Source organism: Amaranthus tricolor, chromosome 13, assembly GCF_026212465.1.
Source record: "Amaranthus tricolor cultivar Red isolate AtriRed21 chromosome 13, ASM2621246v1, whole genome shotgun sequence".
Lineage (NCBI taxonomy): Eukaryota > Viridiplantae > Streptophyta > Magnoliopsida > Caryophyllales > Amaranthaceae > Amaranthus > Amaranthus tricolor.
This window is the reverse complement of record NC_080059.1, coordinates 17,523,301-17,542,377: the sequence shown is the minus strand read 5'-3', so window position 1 is coordinate 17,542,377 and position 19,077 is coordinate 17,523,301. Positions and strand designations below refer to the sequence as shown.

General features: G+C 33.5%; 1 protein-coding gene across 2 annotated transcripts; it reads left to right on the top strand.

The window, feature by feature from the left end:
- Positions 1–10,834: 10,834 nt before the first annotated feature.
- On the top strand, positions 10,835–19,021 carry LOC130797490 (phospholipase D delta-like). 2 transcript variants are annotated; one of them, XM_057660093.1, is made up of 11 exons: positions 10,835–11,712; positions 13,131–13,542; positions 14,109–14,225; positions 14,814–15,008; positions 15,106–15,381; positions 15,528–15,596; positions 15,854–16,001; positions 16,970–17,118; positions 17,675–17,839; positions 17,934–18,134; positions 18,248–19,021. In XM_057660093.1, exons 1-11 carry the CDS (start codon positions 11,174–11,176, stop codon positions 18,539–18,541), a joined length of 2,565 nt encoding a protein of 854 aa, XP_057516076.1. In that variant the 5' UTR covers positions 10,835–11,173; the 3' UTR covers positions 18,542–19,021. The 2 variants fall into 2 exon arrangements, with proteins under 2 accessions (XP_057516076.1, XP_057516077.1); XM_057660094.1 differs by having other exon boundaries at positions 13,131–13,383; positions 18,248–18,972.
- The last annotated feature ends 56 nt before the right edge of the window (positions 19,022–19,077 follow it).

The window sequence follows — 19,077 nt, the reverse complement described above, 5'->3', positions numbered from 1 at the left end:
CCAAATAAGTTGTCACTAAATCACTTTATGTGGAACTTTCAATAAAAACCAAAAATTATTATTACACTAAAATGATAAACCAGCGACATATTTTTCTATGTTACAAAATCCTATGTGGCGAAAAGTTAATTTTATCGTAATGATCTTTATGTAAGTCACTAAAATTTCAATGTTTCCATTCAAAGTTTTATAGAATATATTTTAGATATTTTTATCTTTTTTATTTTTGTTTTTAAAGTGTTATTAATAGTTGTAACACTTTATATAAAATTATTAGAGTATACTCCCTCTATTCCTTAATGAAATTTCCACAAGAAATGATCATAGGAATTAAGAAATTTAGAATCTTTTAGATAGTGAATATATTGTTTTATAGAATAATGAATTTGATGAAGGAAAAATGAAGACCATAAACATTAAATAAATATTAGAAGCAAGTTAGTGGAAAAATTATGAGGACCATAACTAAAAAAAATATTTTTATAAAATTAGTGGGAAATAAGTGGTGAACATACGAATTATAAAATATTAAAATGAAGTTAGTTGATGATATGTGGAGACCATAAGCATTATTAAAATATTAAAATGGGGATAGACTAGATAACTTTTATCCAAAATTTATGATATGAAATACATAGAAAGATTATTTGTGAAAACAACAAATAAAATACCTTAAAATAACAAATGAAAAATTTATTTAAAAAATTTATGTAAGGAACGAAGAAAGTATAGTATATCATAAGACCTTAACCATGTAATTGAAGTTTTGCTATTTTTTTTATTTAGTATCTACTTAAGTATAATACATTATTATGTGTTACTAATAAATCACGTAAATTAAAATTGTGCAAATGTTAATTATTGATTACTTGTAAATTTTCTTTATATTCTATTTTATCCCCAAATTCGTTTGATTTGAAGATTCAATGATTGGACAAAAACTTAGTGGTTTGTCATATATTAAAGTAACAAAGATCTCACAATCATTTGCGTTAGTGCTAACTATTGCTAAGTTACCCATTTCGATACCCATGAACATGGGATACACTTGTATTATTATAGGCTATCGAATCTTTCTGTACATTTATTTTATACATCTGGAGCATTTCAGGTTCTATACGTACTCTTAGCATTTTTAATACACAAACCAACAATCTTGACCAATTATTAAAACATAGAATTATTAAATTACACAAGAATGATATCGATAAAATATACATAAAATAACATTGTACTAAATGGGGAATAATTAATGTTGTTAGATAATATAATATATTACTAGTTTTTCCTTGTTGTGACAAGTCCAAAATCTCATAATGTTAGAGGTGACTTCGATCACCTAATAGCATATTTGATGGCATATACACTTGATGGTGATGAAGTATGTGCAATGGAGTATGAAAGAATTAGCTTTTTGGATCACTTCATGAAGTGATCATTGTGGATGACTTGGAGAGCATTGGGCAAGGCATGGAGTGCTTTGATCAAGGCAAGGGTCGACGGAAATGGTGCACAACCAAGACAGGTGCTCGAGCCAAGTCAGAACACTACTGAAGACAGCTGCTCGACCTGATCAACCAGGTCCGCTCGATCGAGCGAGCAACAGCTACTCTTTAGGGATAGCTTCTGTTTTATGCGGGTAGTGGAATTTTGGTGTTTTGTCCTAAAGTCCTCTTAAGTGTCGTGGGACTATAAAAAAGGGTCTTAGAACATCATTAGGTTTGTGTAGAGAGCCTAATAAATAGAAACAACTAGGGTTTAGCCAAGACAGTTCTTTCTTCCTTGTATTAGGTTGTTTGTGAGAGATTGACATTAAAGGTTCAATCTTTACTTTGAGAGGTTGTTCATAAAGCTTGTGAGACTTGTCATTGATGTATTTTGAGTATATTAATGAAAGTAGTCTTTGTTTGAGAGGGAGATATCCTTGGCTACCTCATAAATATTGTTGTTGTTGCTCTTTGATGTTGTACTCTATTTTTGTGCTTTTTTTGTGCATTAGTTTATAATTAATTTTCACCAAATATCCTAATCCATTCAACACAATTGGTATCAAAGCTTTAGTTCAGATTCTTGGGTAGTTTGATAGGTGAAAGTTAGGGTTTTGATGAGGAAACAAGATGAGAGACATAACCAAGTTTCATATTCCATTGTTTAATGGAAAAATGAATTTTTCAGTGCGGAGAAGCTCCGTTGAAGACTTGTTGGTGCAACAAGGGATTGATGATGCACTTGAGAGAACAAAGCCAACATCAATGTATGAGGTAAAGTGGGCGGCCATGAGAAAGAAGGCGGTGTGCATCATCAGGCTTGCCATTGCACCCGAAATCAAGTATAATAACATTAAGGAGACTGACCCCGATGTGTTATTGGAGAAACTTCAAGCGTTGAATGCTTCAAAGTCTCTTACAAACAAGCTTTGCTTGAGATGGGAGTTGTATAAACTCATGAAGGAGGATGATAAAAGTATGCAAGACCATATCAACATATACAACCAATTGGTGTGCTAATTGTTGAATGCCGATGAGAAGCTTTCCGATAAAGAGAAAGCCCTACTACTTTTGGCTTAACTTCCTAACATCTATAGGAATATAGTTCAAACTTTGTTCATAGAGAGAGAATTTATCATACTCGTTCAAGAATTGGTAGCGTTGAGGAGAATGATAGGTTCACAAAGAGGCATGCTGGGAAAAGAAGAAGGAGAGTAGTGAGGCACTATTTGGTGAGGGTTCTAAAGGGAGAGATAAAGAGAAGGGGTAACAAGCTAGGGGCAAGTCTCAAGGGAGAAATGACTATAGTAACAAGGAGTGTTACTAGTGCTAGAAGAAGGGGCACATTCAAATGATGTGCAAGGAGATGAAGGAAGACCTTAAGAGCATGACAGACTTGAGGAGTAGATGAAGAGATGGTGAAAGTAGCGGAGATGTCGCTTTAGGCTTTGTTGATAATGATGGTGACTATGATGGTACACTTCTAGTTGATAGGGCGTGACTCATAATAAGGAGTGGGTGATTGACTCTGGTTGCTCATTCCATATTTGTTGTGAGAAAGAAAAATTTGCTAAGCTTAGCTATGTTGATGGAGGCCTTGTCACTTTGCCAAATGATGAGAGAGTGAAGGTTGAAGGTATTAGTGAAGTTGTTATTGTGACACATGATGGTTTCAAGAGGAAGCTAGGTGATGTGAGGTACGTTCCCAAGCTTGAGAGGAACCTCATTTCAATTCGTGGATTAGAGTCTAAGAGATGCACCTTCAAAGCTAGTGATGGATTGTTGAAGGCCATTAAGGGCAACATGGTGCTCATGAGAGGGAGAAGGGGTGAAAGCAACTTGTATGTGCTACAAGTTGAAAGCGGTTGCCTAGGCCACATTGATGATTGCAAGTCACACAAGAAGATAACATTTGATGATGATGAGAGATTTGGTCTTGAGGGGGAGATTGTTATGACATGTCCCAAATCTCACAATGTTGAAGGTGACTTTGATCACCTAGTTAGCATACTCACTGGCATGTACACTTGAGGCTGATGAAGTATGTGCAATGGAGTATGAAAGAATTAGCTTTGAATCACTTCAAGAAGTGATCAATGTGGATGACTTGGAGAGAACTAAGCAAGGCATGGAGTGCCTTGATCAAGGAAAGGGTTGAGGGAAATGGTGCACGACCGACTTAGCTGCTCGAGCTAAGTCTGGAAACTACCGAAGACAGCCGCTCGACCAGGTCGAGCAGGTTTGCTTGATCGAGCGAGCAACAACTCCTCATCAGCAATAGCTTCTGTTTTATGCGGGCAATTAGTGGGCTTTTGGAATTTTGTCCTAGAGTCCCCAAATGTGCTTTGGGACTATAAAGAAGGGTCTTAGAACATCATTAGGGTTGTGTAGAGATCCTGATACATAGAAATAACTAGGCTTTAGCCAAGACAATTCTTTCTTCCTTGTATTAGGTTGTTTGTGAGAGATTGACATTAAAGGTCCACTCTTTGGATGGAGAGGTTGTTCTCAATACTTGTGAGGATTGTCATTAATGTATCATTGAGTACATGGTTATTAAAATCACGATTCTGATCTACGATTCTACGATACTACTATCCAAAAATAACCGAGCGATTTGAGTCATAGGTAGAATCGTAAGTTGGTAGAATCTTACGATTCAAATTAAAATAAAATTTGTAGAGGTAGAATCATAACACGATTCTACGATCCTACAATTTAACGATTCGATTCTACAAATTTATTCTTAATTTTTAAAAAAATTTCTTATGTACCATCTTTCATTTATTTTTTCTACAATTTACCGACCCATCGTTAGAATAATAATTAATATATATTTTTCTATTTCTTTCTTAAAAATAAAGTGAGTGAAACTTTAATTAATAAATTAAATTTTTAAGGTGAATTATTATGACTATATAGGAAATTTAACTTTGCTGTAGAATCTTACAATTCTACGATTCGATTATCGATTTGATTTTACAGGTCTGAACGATTCCAAGTAGAATCCCGATTTTACAACTTTGGTTGAGTATATTAATGAAAGTAATCTTTGCTTGAGGGGGATATATCCTTAGATACCTCATAAATATTGTTGGTTTTGTTCATTGATTTGGTACTCTATTTTTGTGGTTTCGTTGTGCATTAATTTATTGATCGTTCATCATCAAATATCCTAATTCATTCACAACATTCCTAATGCAGGATATTTTTATAATTTTATTGAAATAACACATAATAATTAGCATGCACAATCAAAATATAAATAAATAATAAAATAAAATATACTGATTTTGAGTATGAAACAATGTATTAAATTTTATTAAATATCTCCTTGTAGGTAACATCATAAATTTGATTACAAATCTTATTATATCTTCATTAGTTGTTAAGATCTTTATACTACTCTTGTAGTTAACAATAAATTCATTTAGGGGAGATTCCGAACATGTTCAACATGTTTGACTGCACATGGTCCCTACAAAGTTGGGGGCCTCAATATAAAATTACCTAGTATTTGTTAAGGGTTTAAAGATACAAAGTTGTTAGAAAGATATAATAATTTTTTAAATTTACTCAGGGCCTTTACACTATGTTTCAATAACAAATTTGGAGAGAAAAGAATGGAAAGGGGAGGAAAGGGAAAGGAAGGGAAGAGAAATAGAAGGAATATAACTCTTGTTTGTTTACGAGGGAAGGGAAGGGAAGGGAAGGGAAAGAAATGGAGAAGAGAATTTTCCCTTCAAATTTTTCCAACAATGGAAAGATTGATAACTCAACAAATATCATTCATCCAATCCTCCAAATCCCTTCCCTCCTATTCTGTTTATCTAAAAAGGGATTTTTCATCCCTTCAATTCCCTCCAATTCCTTTTCCTCTATTTTCTTCCATCTAAACTCACCCTTAATAAATTTGTTAATGTTTGCTTCGCCCATGAATACATTTATATATTGCTGATCATAGCTAAATACAAGCCTTGGAAGAAAAAGATTATTTGGGAGAGAAATTGGCCTTAACTATTATTGACTGTCATGGCAAAACAAAATGCAAATGGAAATTGCCTAGCGTCTTTGAATTCTTACAGGAAAACATGTATTGCCAGATAATGTTAGAGTAATTCTCATTAAGAAAATCTAATAACCAAAAAATGTGTCTGATATGACAGTGGTTTTAATGTCATAGTGTACCATTTTATGTATGTAATTTTTCTTTTTTTTTTATTCTTTTCTTCTAACGATCCTATCCTACTACAATTTGTTTTGTGTTTTGCAGGTAACTTCTCCTACGTTATCTTGCTATTCATCTCATGTTGCTAGACTCTAACTACCTTTCCCTTCAGACCCTAACTTTATGTGGGATGCTAGATTGATGACCATATCCATGACCACGACCATGGCCATGACCAATTTATTAATGAAACCCACGAAATGAGCCAAAACAAATACAACCCATATACGTCCTTAAACACACAATCTAATAATTGTTACTCTCTCTATACACCTAACCCAAACTCACTCATCCTCTATAGAACCTTGTTTCGACATAACCTAAATATTAGTTTCCTCTCTATGTAAACTTAACTTACACCTTTTTCTACATAACCGTAATTTCTTTTTTTCTTTCTCAATAAACCTCAATTCAATCCCTCTCTAGAAAATTCTTCTTGTATGATAATGAACACAGTTATGATCGGTATTGATCGAACTGGTGGGAGATTTATTACTTAATTCTTAGCTCAATCTCCATAGAATATCACCAAGATTATGACTACACAAGAAACTCATGTTAGAGTGCCCCAAATGTGTCTATAGGGATTGTCTCCGACGACGAAGTCCGTATTTGTAATATAAGATGGAGTACTTAGATGTTTCATTTCAAGTGCACTGTAACCTTTTGCTTAGAAGACCTATGCCAGAACTTCTCTTGAGGACATAGTAATTACTTAATGAATCTAGAACACTTTTCAGGACTTAAGTGCTCAGAAGGGAGATAATGGTACATACCTTGTATTCATGAACATACAAGTATTTATGGTAAGGAATTAGGGCAGCAAACGTTTCCCCTATTTCATTTTACCATTAGTAGTTATTCCGTTATTGACTTTTAGGTTTTCCCATCACTCTCTTACTTGGTCGTCATTAGGTTTCCCATTAGTGGGGAAGACTTTTCCTATAATCTACCTTGGAACACAAGATAGCTAATGGGCTTTTATCAGAATACTGTTTACGGTTTGCCTCATGTGATTTAGGATACACGATATTATTTTAATTTAGGTAGTTTTGGGCCGATCCCATATAAGTCATGTTGGGCTAGAGCATACAATTGGCCCCCAAAACGTTGGAAGTTGTTAAAAAAAGTTATATAGGTTTGCTTGAGGTCGAATTTGGAGCATAAAGATTCCTTTACCTTAACCAGCGCTTTCAATGAACTTACTCTTAGAAGGTGTTAACTAGGACACTTCTCATCTAGGAGAGTAGCTCTATGGAAAACACTCTAGAAAGATGTCACCACTTCTCATCTAGGAGAGTAGCTCTATGGAAAACACTCTAGAAAGATGTCACCAAGAAGATTCATTGTGAAAAGAAGAAAGTGCGAGATCTCTTGTCCAATTGCCTATCCATATTCTTGGAATTCACACATGTCGTAGTATCAAGCTTTATTCCAAGCCTTGTGTTGTAATTTGATTGACGTGACAACTTGGTGATGCCTTCTTCCCTAATGAACAATCACTTAGTTTTTGGTTGCTAATTCGTTGCAAATTGTGACATCAGTTCTTCTATTGCTAAATTTTCATCGCTACCTTGACAACTTTTTATATTTGAATTTACTACAGTTGTTTAGTTGATACAAATAAATTTTCAATATTATAAGGATTTCAAAAACTTATTATGGACTTAAATTAGTGAATTCTTGTAAAGTGTAGGAAGGTATATTTCCTAATAATTCTAAATTTTTATGATTTTTACTATTTTTGTTCAAGAAACATAACCCTGAATACCATTAGCTAATGATATAAAGTTATGTTGATAACTATGTGCAAACAAACGATCTCTTAAAATTTGTGAAAAATTAGATAAGACGTATGCTCTAAAACAAAGGGAGTATAGTTATATTATTGGAAATATAATGCAAATACAAACAAAACTAATTGATCTGTATTTCCCTTGTGTAGATGACAATGTAACGCCTTACTTTGTAGATCACCAAAATGGACACCATAAAGATAAGGTTGCAACAATAAAGGTCGCTCTGAAATTTGATATTTGTAGGAGGCGTTCATACACTTTCCTATTGTGGTATTTCTCCCACAAAGGTGTTTGGGCTGATGATGAAATTCACAATGAGATACAACCAACACAACAATGTACTAGCATAAAGGACATTGCAAAAGTAAAGACAAGTGTTGTAGATGGATAATTAACTTATGATAATGTATAAAGAGTTTGTAACTCTCTTTATACACAACATGCTAAAGAGAAGCATGAAAAACGTATTTTAATAGATAAATTCGAAAAATGTATTTAAGAATGGATGGGTGAAATGCCCTTTGGACACTCGCTCTATTTATAAAGTAAAGTGTCAACCAATGTCTTCTTATGAAACAAGTGTACTTCATCAAACAAAGCCTATGAATCAAAAGGTTGATTCACCAAAGCTTATCAATGAATCAATATAATGATCATCATTACTAATCACCAGAAGTCGTTAACATACATTAATGATGATTGATAACAAACAGCACTAACGAAATAAACTAACAGAACCGCAAAAACAAGACATGGGACAGGCGAAGAGTCATCGCCAATAAAGCCTACTCGGCTTTCACCCAAACGCTGACTCGGCTTTCGGTACTATCTCATTTTGAGACCTTGTTTTGACAAGTAATGACTCGTCACTTATAGGCAACGAGTCGCTGCTTTCCCACCGTTTTCCAATTTGTGTTTTTATTTATTAGGCATATTTTGGACTTTTTATATATTGCATATTGTCCCACTACTATACCTACTATACTTAGTACGTAGTATATATAATCTAGATCTTTATATATTCTAAATGTCCAATATATATTCCCTCTATTCCTTAAAAAGTTCTCATTTGTCATTTTGAGGTGTTCCATTTGTTGTTCCCAAAGAATCTTTCTATATGTATTACAAATTTTGGATAAAAATAACCTTATTTATCCTCATTTAAATATTGTAATAATACTTATAGTCCCCACATATCTGCTTATGATCCCCACATGTTTTCTACTGACTTCATAAAAACATTTATTATTAGTTGTTAATATTTTTTTAATGTTAATGTTAATGGTAATCATTTTTTCTTTATCAACATTATTGTTCAATACAATAAATAATATATTTACTATCTAAAAGATTTTATTTTTTTATTCACATGAACATTTACTTGTGTGAACTTTTTTTTTGAGAGGATTCCTTGTGTTAATTTCATTAAGGAACAGAGGGAGTAGTTTTATTTCATACTTCCTATGTTCCATTATACTCCCTTGCTATGTTTCACTTTTTACGCAATAATACAATGTGTTATTTTGATTATTTATATATTGAACAATCTACATCTTAAAATTACAAAACATTAATATTATGAAAGTATGAGATTAGGCGACTCAAACAAAATTCTACTTGAATATATTATTTCTTACATAATAGCCATAACATATAAAATAAATTTAAATGATTAATAATGTCAATGAATAAGTAACATGACGTATTAAGTATTTTTAAATGGAGAAAGTAATAAATAAAGATAGTAATGATCATTATTCATTATCTTAAATAGTGAGTGTTTACATTCATACTTTTATTTATTTATTTTTTTAAAATAAAAGAAAAGTCATTGTAAAACTTCCGATTGGACCACTACTCCGCTCTACCATAAAGAAAAACCACAAGAAGAAATCAAAATAGAGACAATGACATAATAGAACACTACTTTGACGTAATAATGTAAGCTGGAAAATTAGAATTAGAATATCACCAAATCTTTTAATTATCAAACAAAAAGTTATTATCCCAATTACCAAATGTAACACTGAGATTAAGTCTGATGATGTAGCTAAAGTATATCATAAATAAAGGATTTCTTATGTTTCACTTATTTTGCAAAAAAAAATTTTTTTTTCTATTTATTTTGTATTATTTTTATTTTTGGACAATACTCTACCACTTTCTTTTAATTACATTCATACATTTTAATTCTCTTTTAATTAATCATGCAATTTAATCTCTCACTTCATTTATTACCAACTTTTTAAATACGCCATAGTTTCGTTTTGCTTCGAATCTATTGAGGCTGAGCGAGTAAACCAAAAGTTTAGTAAATTTGAAAGTTACTTTTTCTTATAAAATGTATATATAGGTTTCTAACTTTTATGTTATATTTATAGAAATTAATTAAATTGAACTAAGAATAATTGATTAAAGAGTTAAAGTATAACATTCACATTAGAAAAAAAATTAGATTCAAATTATTTTTTTGAATCAAGTTAATCTTAATGTTAAGTACAATATGATAGAATTATTCGATTAGATTCAACCGAATAAAAATTTTAAAATTTTTTTCCTAATTAAAACTTTTATTAAGATATACGACATCGAGTTTTCGATTTCTTTTATTAACCTTTTCATAAAATTAAATATAAAACTTTAAACATCAAGGGCATGCTTGGATTGAAGGTAATATTTAAAGGGGAAATAAAGTCAAACGATTGAAATGAAAACAGATAAAGATGCATTTGAAGTAGTTGAGATAGTTGTAAAGAAGGTAAAATGAACATGAAATAAAAGTAATAATAAAAAAAAGATGATTTATCTATTATGAAGGTAATACTTTCCCCCACCCTTCCCTAGGGTAAATATTTACCCTAAAGATTAAGAGCTCCTTTTATTTTTCATTACTTTGCAATCATTTTTCTACTTCTACAATAATCAAATTTCATTAATTTTTCATTTATCAACTTTGTTTTTCTTACTTTGACTTTTTTTACTCTCTTAAATATTTACATTTAAATAATGCCCCAACCCAAGAAGAGCTTATTAACTCCAAACACAAAAACTAATATAGAAAATAAAGAAGATGTTGACTCCAAAATTAAACCAGATTCAAATAAGTCAAAAGAATTTCAAGCTAGTATAAGTTGAGTTTCAATTTTTCGGTTTAAAGAATAATAAGATGATTTGAGTAACTGATTAATTTTAATGACCCCATCTTCATAAATTTATAAAAATTAAATTAAAGTAGATGTAATAAAATAATAAATCTTCAAATCTAAATAAATAACGACTAAATGTCATACATCTCATCAATATATACTTCACATAATTCGTCCATACACAGCTACACAATTTCTTCCTCCATATTCAACCCGTATTAATATTTCCGATTCCAGATCTCACCTACATTTTCTCTACCATTTTTATCAATCTTCCATAACTACTCGCCACGTTTCTCTCAACTATTTTTCTCTCATTCATTCCTCCATTAAAATTATCATCAAAATAATTAACCATCCTAACCATTTTCATCTCAATTTTTTTTTGATTTTTTCCCATTTACCATTCTGGGGGACTTACCGTTGACCGGTGTTTGATCCAACGATTACTTGTAATCGCCGGTATACACCGGTTGACTTCCCCCACTCAATCGTAACCGTTAGATTTTCCAAATGGACGTTGATAAAGGAATGAGTACCGTTCTTTCTGGCCGTGCGATCTACCTCCATGGTGATCTTGACCTCCATGTTGTAGAAGCAAGATGTCTTCCCAATATGGATCTCTTTTCCGAAAATTTTCGACGTGTTTTTTCGTCATGTAACGTTCCGTTTTCGAAAAGTTCAAAGAAAGTATCCGTCGAAGGGAAAAATCAGGATCCGAATCTTAAACATAATAAGCATAAAAGGATCATAACGAGTGATCCTTACGTGACGGTGAACCTGGGTGGTGCAACGGTGGCGCGTACTCGTGTGATCCAGAATTCGCAAAGTCCGAAATGGGACGAACATTTTTGGATTCCGTTAGCTCATTCGGTTGCCGATATTGAGTTTAAGGTTAAAGATAACGACGTACTTGGAGCCGAGATGATCGGCACCGCCACGATTCCTGCATTGTCGATTGCCTTAGGGGAGGAGATTGATGCTTGGTTTCCTATTCTTAGGGATAATGGAAAACCTCCCAAACGAAATACTGCCGTGCACCTACGTCTCAGGTTAATTTTTATTACTTCCACCTATTCACCTTAAGAATCCAATTTGACTTTTTACGAATTTTAAAGAGACTCAAAAATGGGGCCTTAAGGGTAGGAAAGCAAGTGGTATTATAGAATTTTAATGTAAAGAAAGAAAATTAGTATGGGTAATGGAGGGTATAATTGAATATAAGATAAAGCTACTAAGGGGATAAAAGTTAAAAACCCATATAAAAAATAGAAATTGGACGTGATTTGACCGTAAAAAAAATAGGACACATAGAATGAATAGAGGGAGTATTATTTAAAACTAAAGTGATATGTATTTTTTATGTTTTATTAAATGATTTTTTAATTACATAAATAAAGTATGCCTATAATGCCCAGATTTATTAAGTGGGTGGAAAGTGGTGGTATGAAATTATGGGCTTTCATATAATATAGAAGTATACTCCTATAATGTTTGTTTGAACTTTGAAGCTATAATAATTCTATTTAATCTATATTACATTGAAATTTAGTGTTTGGAATTTAAAATATTTAAATTTGAATTTAAATTGATTTCATTTATACTTTACAAGTAGTTAAAGTTGAAAATTTGTAAATAACTATTCATACCTTATCATTTCCACACTATTTATTTTAGATTTTGTAAATATTATTTTTTTTTAACACAACCAAATGCACCTATGATCAAGGGTATGACGTGAAGGTTGTTCAACAAAAGTTGGTGAGGTGTCATTGTTATTTCTTATGGATTACATATGAGATACGAAGTAACTTTTAAGTCTTGTCTCAAATCTCATATTAAAACTCTTAAAATTTTCATTTCCTTGAAACAAACAACTCCAAATGTATGTAATAAATTACTTAATGTGATGTTATTTGACTCAAATTTTGTTCAATAATGTTTTATTTGAACATTCTATTTTTTAGGATATATCTTATCTTTATTTATTTGAGTTGACACAAAACATAATTTGGACGATAATTTATGTTGATAGTTACTAAAACTACCATAACGCTTTCCTATTTACATTTAAGACTAATTACAAATATAAGTTTATTCACCAAATTAAATTTTGCTTTCTTATAAAGATGGTCTCTTGATTTAGATTTTGTTATTAGTGATTTTGCATCAAAAATTTCTCTTAGAAAAATCTTCTTGGATTTTATACATGTATTGGTGCATACATCCAGCATTATAGATTCTATGTTTTCTACTTACTTCGTTTTGTTTTAGTTATATCTCATAGTGATATTTTTTTTATCTGCAAGTAAAATGAAACGGAGAAATATATCGTTAGAGCCTAAATTTATATTTTGTCCCACCCTTAATATCTCAAGGCCGGTCTTGTTCTCGTTATATAGTTACGATTAAGGTTTTGACAAAGTTGTAGCTTCCTAATTACCTATCAATTCTATTGTTGTTTCCACAGATTCATTCCGTGCGACAAGAATCGGAACAATGTAGGCGGGGCACATGAGGTGACGCGGAGCTACTTTCCGGAGCGACCAGGGGGAAGGGTAACATTATACCAAGATGCTCATGTAGCTGATAATGAACTACCTAAAATTGAGCTAGAATCAGGGGTGGAGTATCAGCATGGAAAGTGCTGGGAAGACATATGCCATGCTATACTGGAGGCTCATCATTTGGTGTACATTGTAGGTTGGTCAGTATATCATAAGGTAAAGTTGGTAAGAGAACCTTCCGCTGGAAGACCACCTTTGCCTAGTGGGGAGTTGAGTTTAGGAGAACTTTTGAAGTATAAGTCACAAGAAGGTGTTAGGGTGTTGTTGCTTGTTTGGGATGATAAAACTTCTCATAGTAAATTCTTCATCAACACGGTAAAAACAAAAAACAATTTTGATATAGTTATAGGATGTGTTAGTAATTGGCTTTTATGCTAGTTTTTGGATTATGACTAGTTGTTTGGTCAAACAACAAAGTAAATGGCATTCATCGTCATCTTCACGATCTACCTTTTCGAGCCGGGTCGGGCCAACCCGTAGGCCAAACGCCAATCCCAAACCTGTCTCAAAAAAAAATTGGGCCACTTATTTTCTGTCCAAACCTGCCCATCGGGCCATATTTTGGTACCCAAACCCTCACTTTTTCGGGCCGACGGGCCAAGCCGCCCATGATCAGGTCTAGCTCTGGCCAACTAATTTTCATCGAGTAGTGGCTCATCAACCCAATTTTCTCTAACAAATAGTTAATTGTCAGATTCACCGAATGTTTTCTTATCAGCTGACTTATACGGTCAATGCTAACAACAGGTTAAACAAATTAATTGAACCATCTAATAGCCAAACACTCTATGTCATGTTTTGTGTCTTATGATGATGGATTATGTGCTTGAGTGGTGGAGTTATTGATTGATCTTTAATACATTTTTCCTTTCACTTTGTAGCAAGGTGTGATGCAAACTCACGACGAACAAACAAGGAAGTTTTTTAAGCATTCTTCAGTCATTTGCACTTTGTCACCCCGTTATGCCAGCAGTAAGCTTAGCATTATCAAGCAACAGGCATGCCTTTGCTATAATATGTACCATTCGCTGTTTGTTGTATTCAGTTTTTGGTTCTTTTAGTTTTTACTTTTGTCTTTCATTTTTGAATAGGGCTAAAGATTTATAGTTTTTTGGTTTTACATGATAATGAATCATATTAAAATAGCTCATAAATCATGAGCACTTCTTGTTTTGTTTCAGATTAAGGGTCAATCGGAATGACCTCTCTGTTATTACAAGGATGAGGTTATGTATATTCGATTCTCCCAAACCCTGTCTAAATAAGTCGCTTAATAACATTGAATTAATGAAATATTTGGTAATAGATTAGCATGGCAAAGGGTTTTCTTATACAAAATAGAGAATACTGATCCCGCATATAGTCCCAGCCAGAAGCGCTAGCCTTGAAGAGCTAGCAGACTGCTTTGTACAGTGAATGTTACCTTTTCGAGTTGAGACAAAGCCCAAAACTCTGCTCCTATGAGTTTTTCCATTTTTCATTTCTTCGAATGACCAAATCTAGCTAGCATTAATCAACTAGGTTGATATATGATTTCAAAGCTCTTCGTACCAAACATTGTTTCTAATAATTAAATTTGATTGCAGGTTGTCGGTACCCTGTACACACACCATCAGAAGTGCGTTATTCTGGATACTCAAGCACCGGGGAATAACAGGAAAATAACCGCATTCTTGGGAGGTTTAGACCTTTGTGATGGTCGTTATGATACTCCAGGGCATCGTCTATTTCGAGACCTTGATACTATCTACCAAAATGATTACCATAATCCCACATTGGATGTGAGTTATTTCTCTCTTGGTTTAGCTTTTTCCCAATTCTTTTCTTTGTTGTTCTAAGTCATCATTTGATCATTGTAATTTTATTCAATCATAATAGGGAAGAAAGGGGCCTAGAGAACCATGGCATGATCTTCATTGCAAGATTGAAGGACCGGCAGCTTATGATGTGCTTACAAACTTTGAGCAGCGCTGGAGGAAAGCCACAAAATCATCTATCAGACGGAAAATCAAGAAACTATCTCATTGGCATGATGACGCCTTGCTGAAAATTGATCGTATATCTTGGATCCTTAGTCCTTCGAAATGTGCTTCTCCTAATGACAGACAACTATGGGCTTGTGAAGAGAATGATCCCGAGGGTTGGCAAGTTCAGGTAGGTTTAAGTTTCGTATGATAGCAAATAGTCTCACCTTGCTTGAACACCCAAAAATTTTCGACCAGTAAGTAGGAGACTTTAGAGGGACCGATGGAGGAGCCAAATGAGCTAATAGATCTAACTGCTTATCTAAACTGGTGCAGGTTTTCCGGTCTATTGATTCAGGGTCAGTGGAAGGATTCCCAAAGGATGTACAGGTTGCTGAGTCTCAGGTTTGTCAAGATGACGTATTTAAAATTTCTATTTTCCATCACCCAATGCAGTTAGGTGACAAACTTCATTTAATACCATCATCATCAAACATCATCTTCCTTACCTTGTTAGTGATAATAAAGAGGTTTTTATTTTTATTGACCCTTGGTGGCAAACATCATCAAGGTTTTTCTTTAAACTTGGATGGTAGAATTGGTGTGTTTGTTCTATATTTAGAACTTTGTGTTCGATCTCATAAACCTCTTCCGCATTGCAGAACCTAGTTTGTGCAAAGAATTTGGTGATAGACAGGAGCATCCAAACAGCATACATTGAAGCAATCAGAGCTGCTCAACATTTCATATACATAGAAAACCAGTATTTCCTTGGATCATCATATGCATGGCCATCTTACAAAAATGCAGGCAAGAAAATTTCAAAATCCTACTATTCTCTGATAAGAAATACGATGGGAAATTCATCAAACCATTTTTCATCAATCAAATTTAGTTACTATCACAAAAAATTAGTAAAAATTAGACAAGACAAACAAGACCTGTTCAAATGACCTAGGATATATGAGTATCCTTGTTAAATTCCTGTTAGGATTATTAATGACTTGTGTTACCAAGTAATCAAAACATGATTAAGGTAATTAATCATTTTAGTTGGTGAAGATTAGAAAAGGACAAAGTGGCACATGTAGTTGGTTTTGTATCAATAGTACTTGATATTATGGGTAGTTTATCTTGACATGTAAGGCTTAGAAAGGAAGAAATCAGTCCTAGGAATGAGTATAAGCAGCATCGGAGACTGTGGCTTAGCATGGAAAGGGAAAAGAGTGACTCAGAGGCTGCTGACCCATGTTACTCGACTGACTGCTCGGGTCGAGCCATGGTCGAGCGAACCTACTGACTTCCGTGTACGAATCTGCTGCTGTTGTTACATAGGTCTTGGCTGCCCCACTTGTTACCCTTTTCTTCCTATATATATATACCCGCACATATCCAATAATATTAATGTGCCAAAAAGTCTCATCTAAGAGTATTATCTCTTGCTTATGTAAATTACACTCATATTAGCTCCTCTCTTCCCTTACACTATACTCCATTGTAATTCCCTCAAGTTTGTATTTCTCCTTTAAACACACTAATATTAATCCTAGGCTAGATGGTGGATGTAGCCTAAGATTGGTGAACCACCTTAAATCCTTATCTGGATTATTTATTTATTATTGTCATTCATTACATACTTGAATTATTTGGCTCCTACACATTGATACATCATAAACCTTCACTTAAACCTTAATTTGTGATCCTTGACTGAGGTTTATACCTGTCCTTTAAAATTGTCTGCTTAATCATGTGGTATTGTTCCAATGTTCTTTATTCAGGTGCTGATCATTTAATACCAATGGAAATCGCACTAAAGATTGCTAGCAAAATTAGAGCCAAAGAGAGATTCTCAGTTTATGTTATTATCCCTATGTGGCCTGAGGGTGTTCCTTCCTCGGCTTCTGTGCAGGAAATTCTTTTCTGGCAGGTAGATGGTAAAACTCATTATATTACGCTAGTATACATTATGGAAGAAAACTGTTCAATGAAGATTTTGTAATGTAATGTCATATACTCATATTGTTCTTTGTGTCCATTTTCCACGAAGCCAAAAATTATTGTTCTTTGGTTTCCGTTCAGAATAGAATACCAAAATGGTTCGTTAAATCATGTGCACTTCTTACATATGTCAAGTTGCTCATGGTATTTACTATCAAGAGCCAATAGAGAATCAACCTTTGTTTTAACAAGGGTAAAGTTACATATATTCGATCTTTCAAACCCAACTTAGGTGGGAGTTATTTAATGACGTTGAGATAAAGGAATGGAACGGAATTGAATGTGATGTAACTTGATGGAATAAACTATGAAGGGTGAATCGAAAATAACCAATTTGTTTTTACAAAGGTATGGTTGCCTATATTCAACCCTTCCAAACCATGCCTAGGTGGGAGCCACTTAATGAAATTGAGGTAAAGGAAATATGATTTAGAGTTTAGCCAAATTATATAACAAGAGAATTCATGATTGTGCATTTTCATCAGGGACAAACAATGCAAATGATGTACAACATAATTTCAAAGGAGATCAAAGTAATGAACCTAGATGCACACCCACGAGATTACTTAAACTTCTATTGCCTTGCGAATCGTGAACCACCCCTAGACTTAGCAGATTCGGGTCCTCTGTCATCCAAAAATAGTGATGCGGTAAGAATCTTGATCTCTTTGGATTTATGGCTGTAGACTTGTTTAATGATTTCCTATGAAAAGAAAGTTGTATTGATCTTTTCAATTCTTTCAGGTTTTACCTTCTCAAAAGTTCAGAAGATTTATGATATATGTCCATGCGAAGGGTATGATAGTTGATGATGAATATGTCATATTGGGTTCAGCCAATATCAACCAACGCTCAATGGCTGGTTCAAGAGACACGGAGATAGCCATGGGCGCTTATCAACCTCATTACACTTGGGCTAACAAGAAGGAGCACCCCCTCGGCCAGGTTATAACTTATCTTATGTAGTCAATTTTTGTTGTTTTTTTAGATAGATTTCAATATCTCGATACCATTAAGTGGGTGTACGTAATCTAGTTCAATGCTACTGTTTTGTGCAGATATACGGGTATAGAATGTCATTGTGGGCAGAACACCTAGGAGGGCTAGACGATCTCTTTAAGGAAGCCGAAAATTTGGAATGTGTAAGGGCAGTAAACAATATAGCTGAAGAAAATTGGAAGAAATTCGTAGCAGAGGAGTATTCGCCAATGCAAGGACATCTCCTCAGATACCCTGTCCATGTAGACAGGAATGGGAAGGTTCATTCCCTAAGAGGGCATGAACACTTCCCAGACGTAGGTGGTAAGGTGCTCGGAGCTGCTAACTCTCTTCCAGATGCTCTCACTACTTGAAATCTTTTTGTAGGCTGTCCTATAATATGCTCAATCCGCTTAGATACCCTTCTTGTGCATATAACACACGTTCCTACGATGATCCATTCCTCAGACTCTTTATTTTACCTCAAGTATTGATTTCAGATCATTAAATCTCATATATGAGTAGGATTTAACACTTGGACATTTATCCCTGTCCAATATAGATATACGAACCCCGATAACATAAAAGTACATAGAAACCTTTAGTAATTAACACACATTTTAAAATAGGAATGGGAAATGGGTTAATTTTTTTGTATGATTTTTTTTTTTTATAAATTTGGATATGGTTTCAAGGTGATGGTTGTGAAGATGAGAAGATTATTACCATTTTTATACTTTTTGTATACTGTATAGAAGAGAGTTAATGTAAATGAATACATTGACTTCATTTCTAAGTTCTGTGCCAAGTTTTGGTAATATAATACACAATTTTGATAGCATGTTTTTACATGAAAAAACATTCACCGAAATTCTTATTGCTCGCAAACTTTTGATCTTCTACACTAGAT

What these genes read in the sequence shown, in the direction of transcription:
- LOC130797490 (XM_057660093.1), top strand. Translation starts at nt 11,174, where the DNA reads ATGGACGTTGATAAAGGAATGAGTACCGTTCTTTCTGGCCGTGCGATC. An exon ending in ACCATAATCCCACATTGGAT is followed by an intron (nt 15,009 to 15,105) that starts GTGAGTTATTTC and finishes CAATCATAATAG; the next exon opens with GGAAGAAAGGGGCCTAGAGA. An exon ending in AGGAAATTCTTTTCTGGCAG is followed by an intron (nt 17,119 to 17,674) that starts GTAGATGGTAAA and finishes CATTTTCATCAG; the next exon opens with GGACAAACAATGCAAATGAT.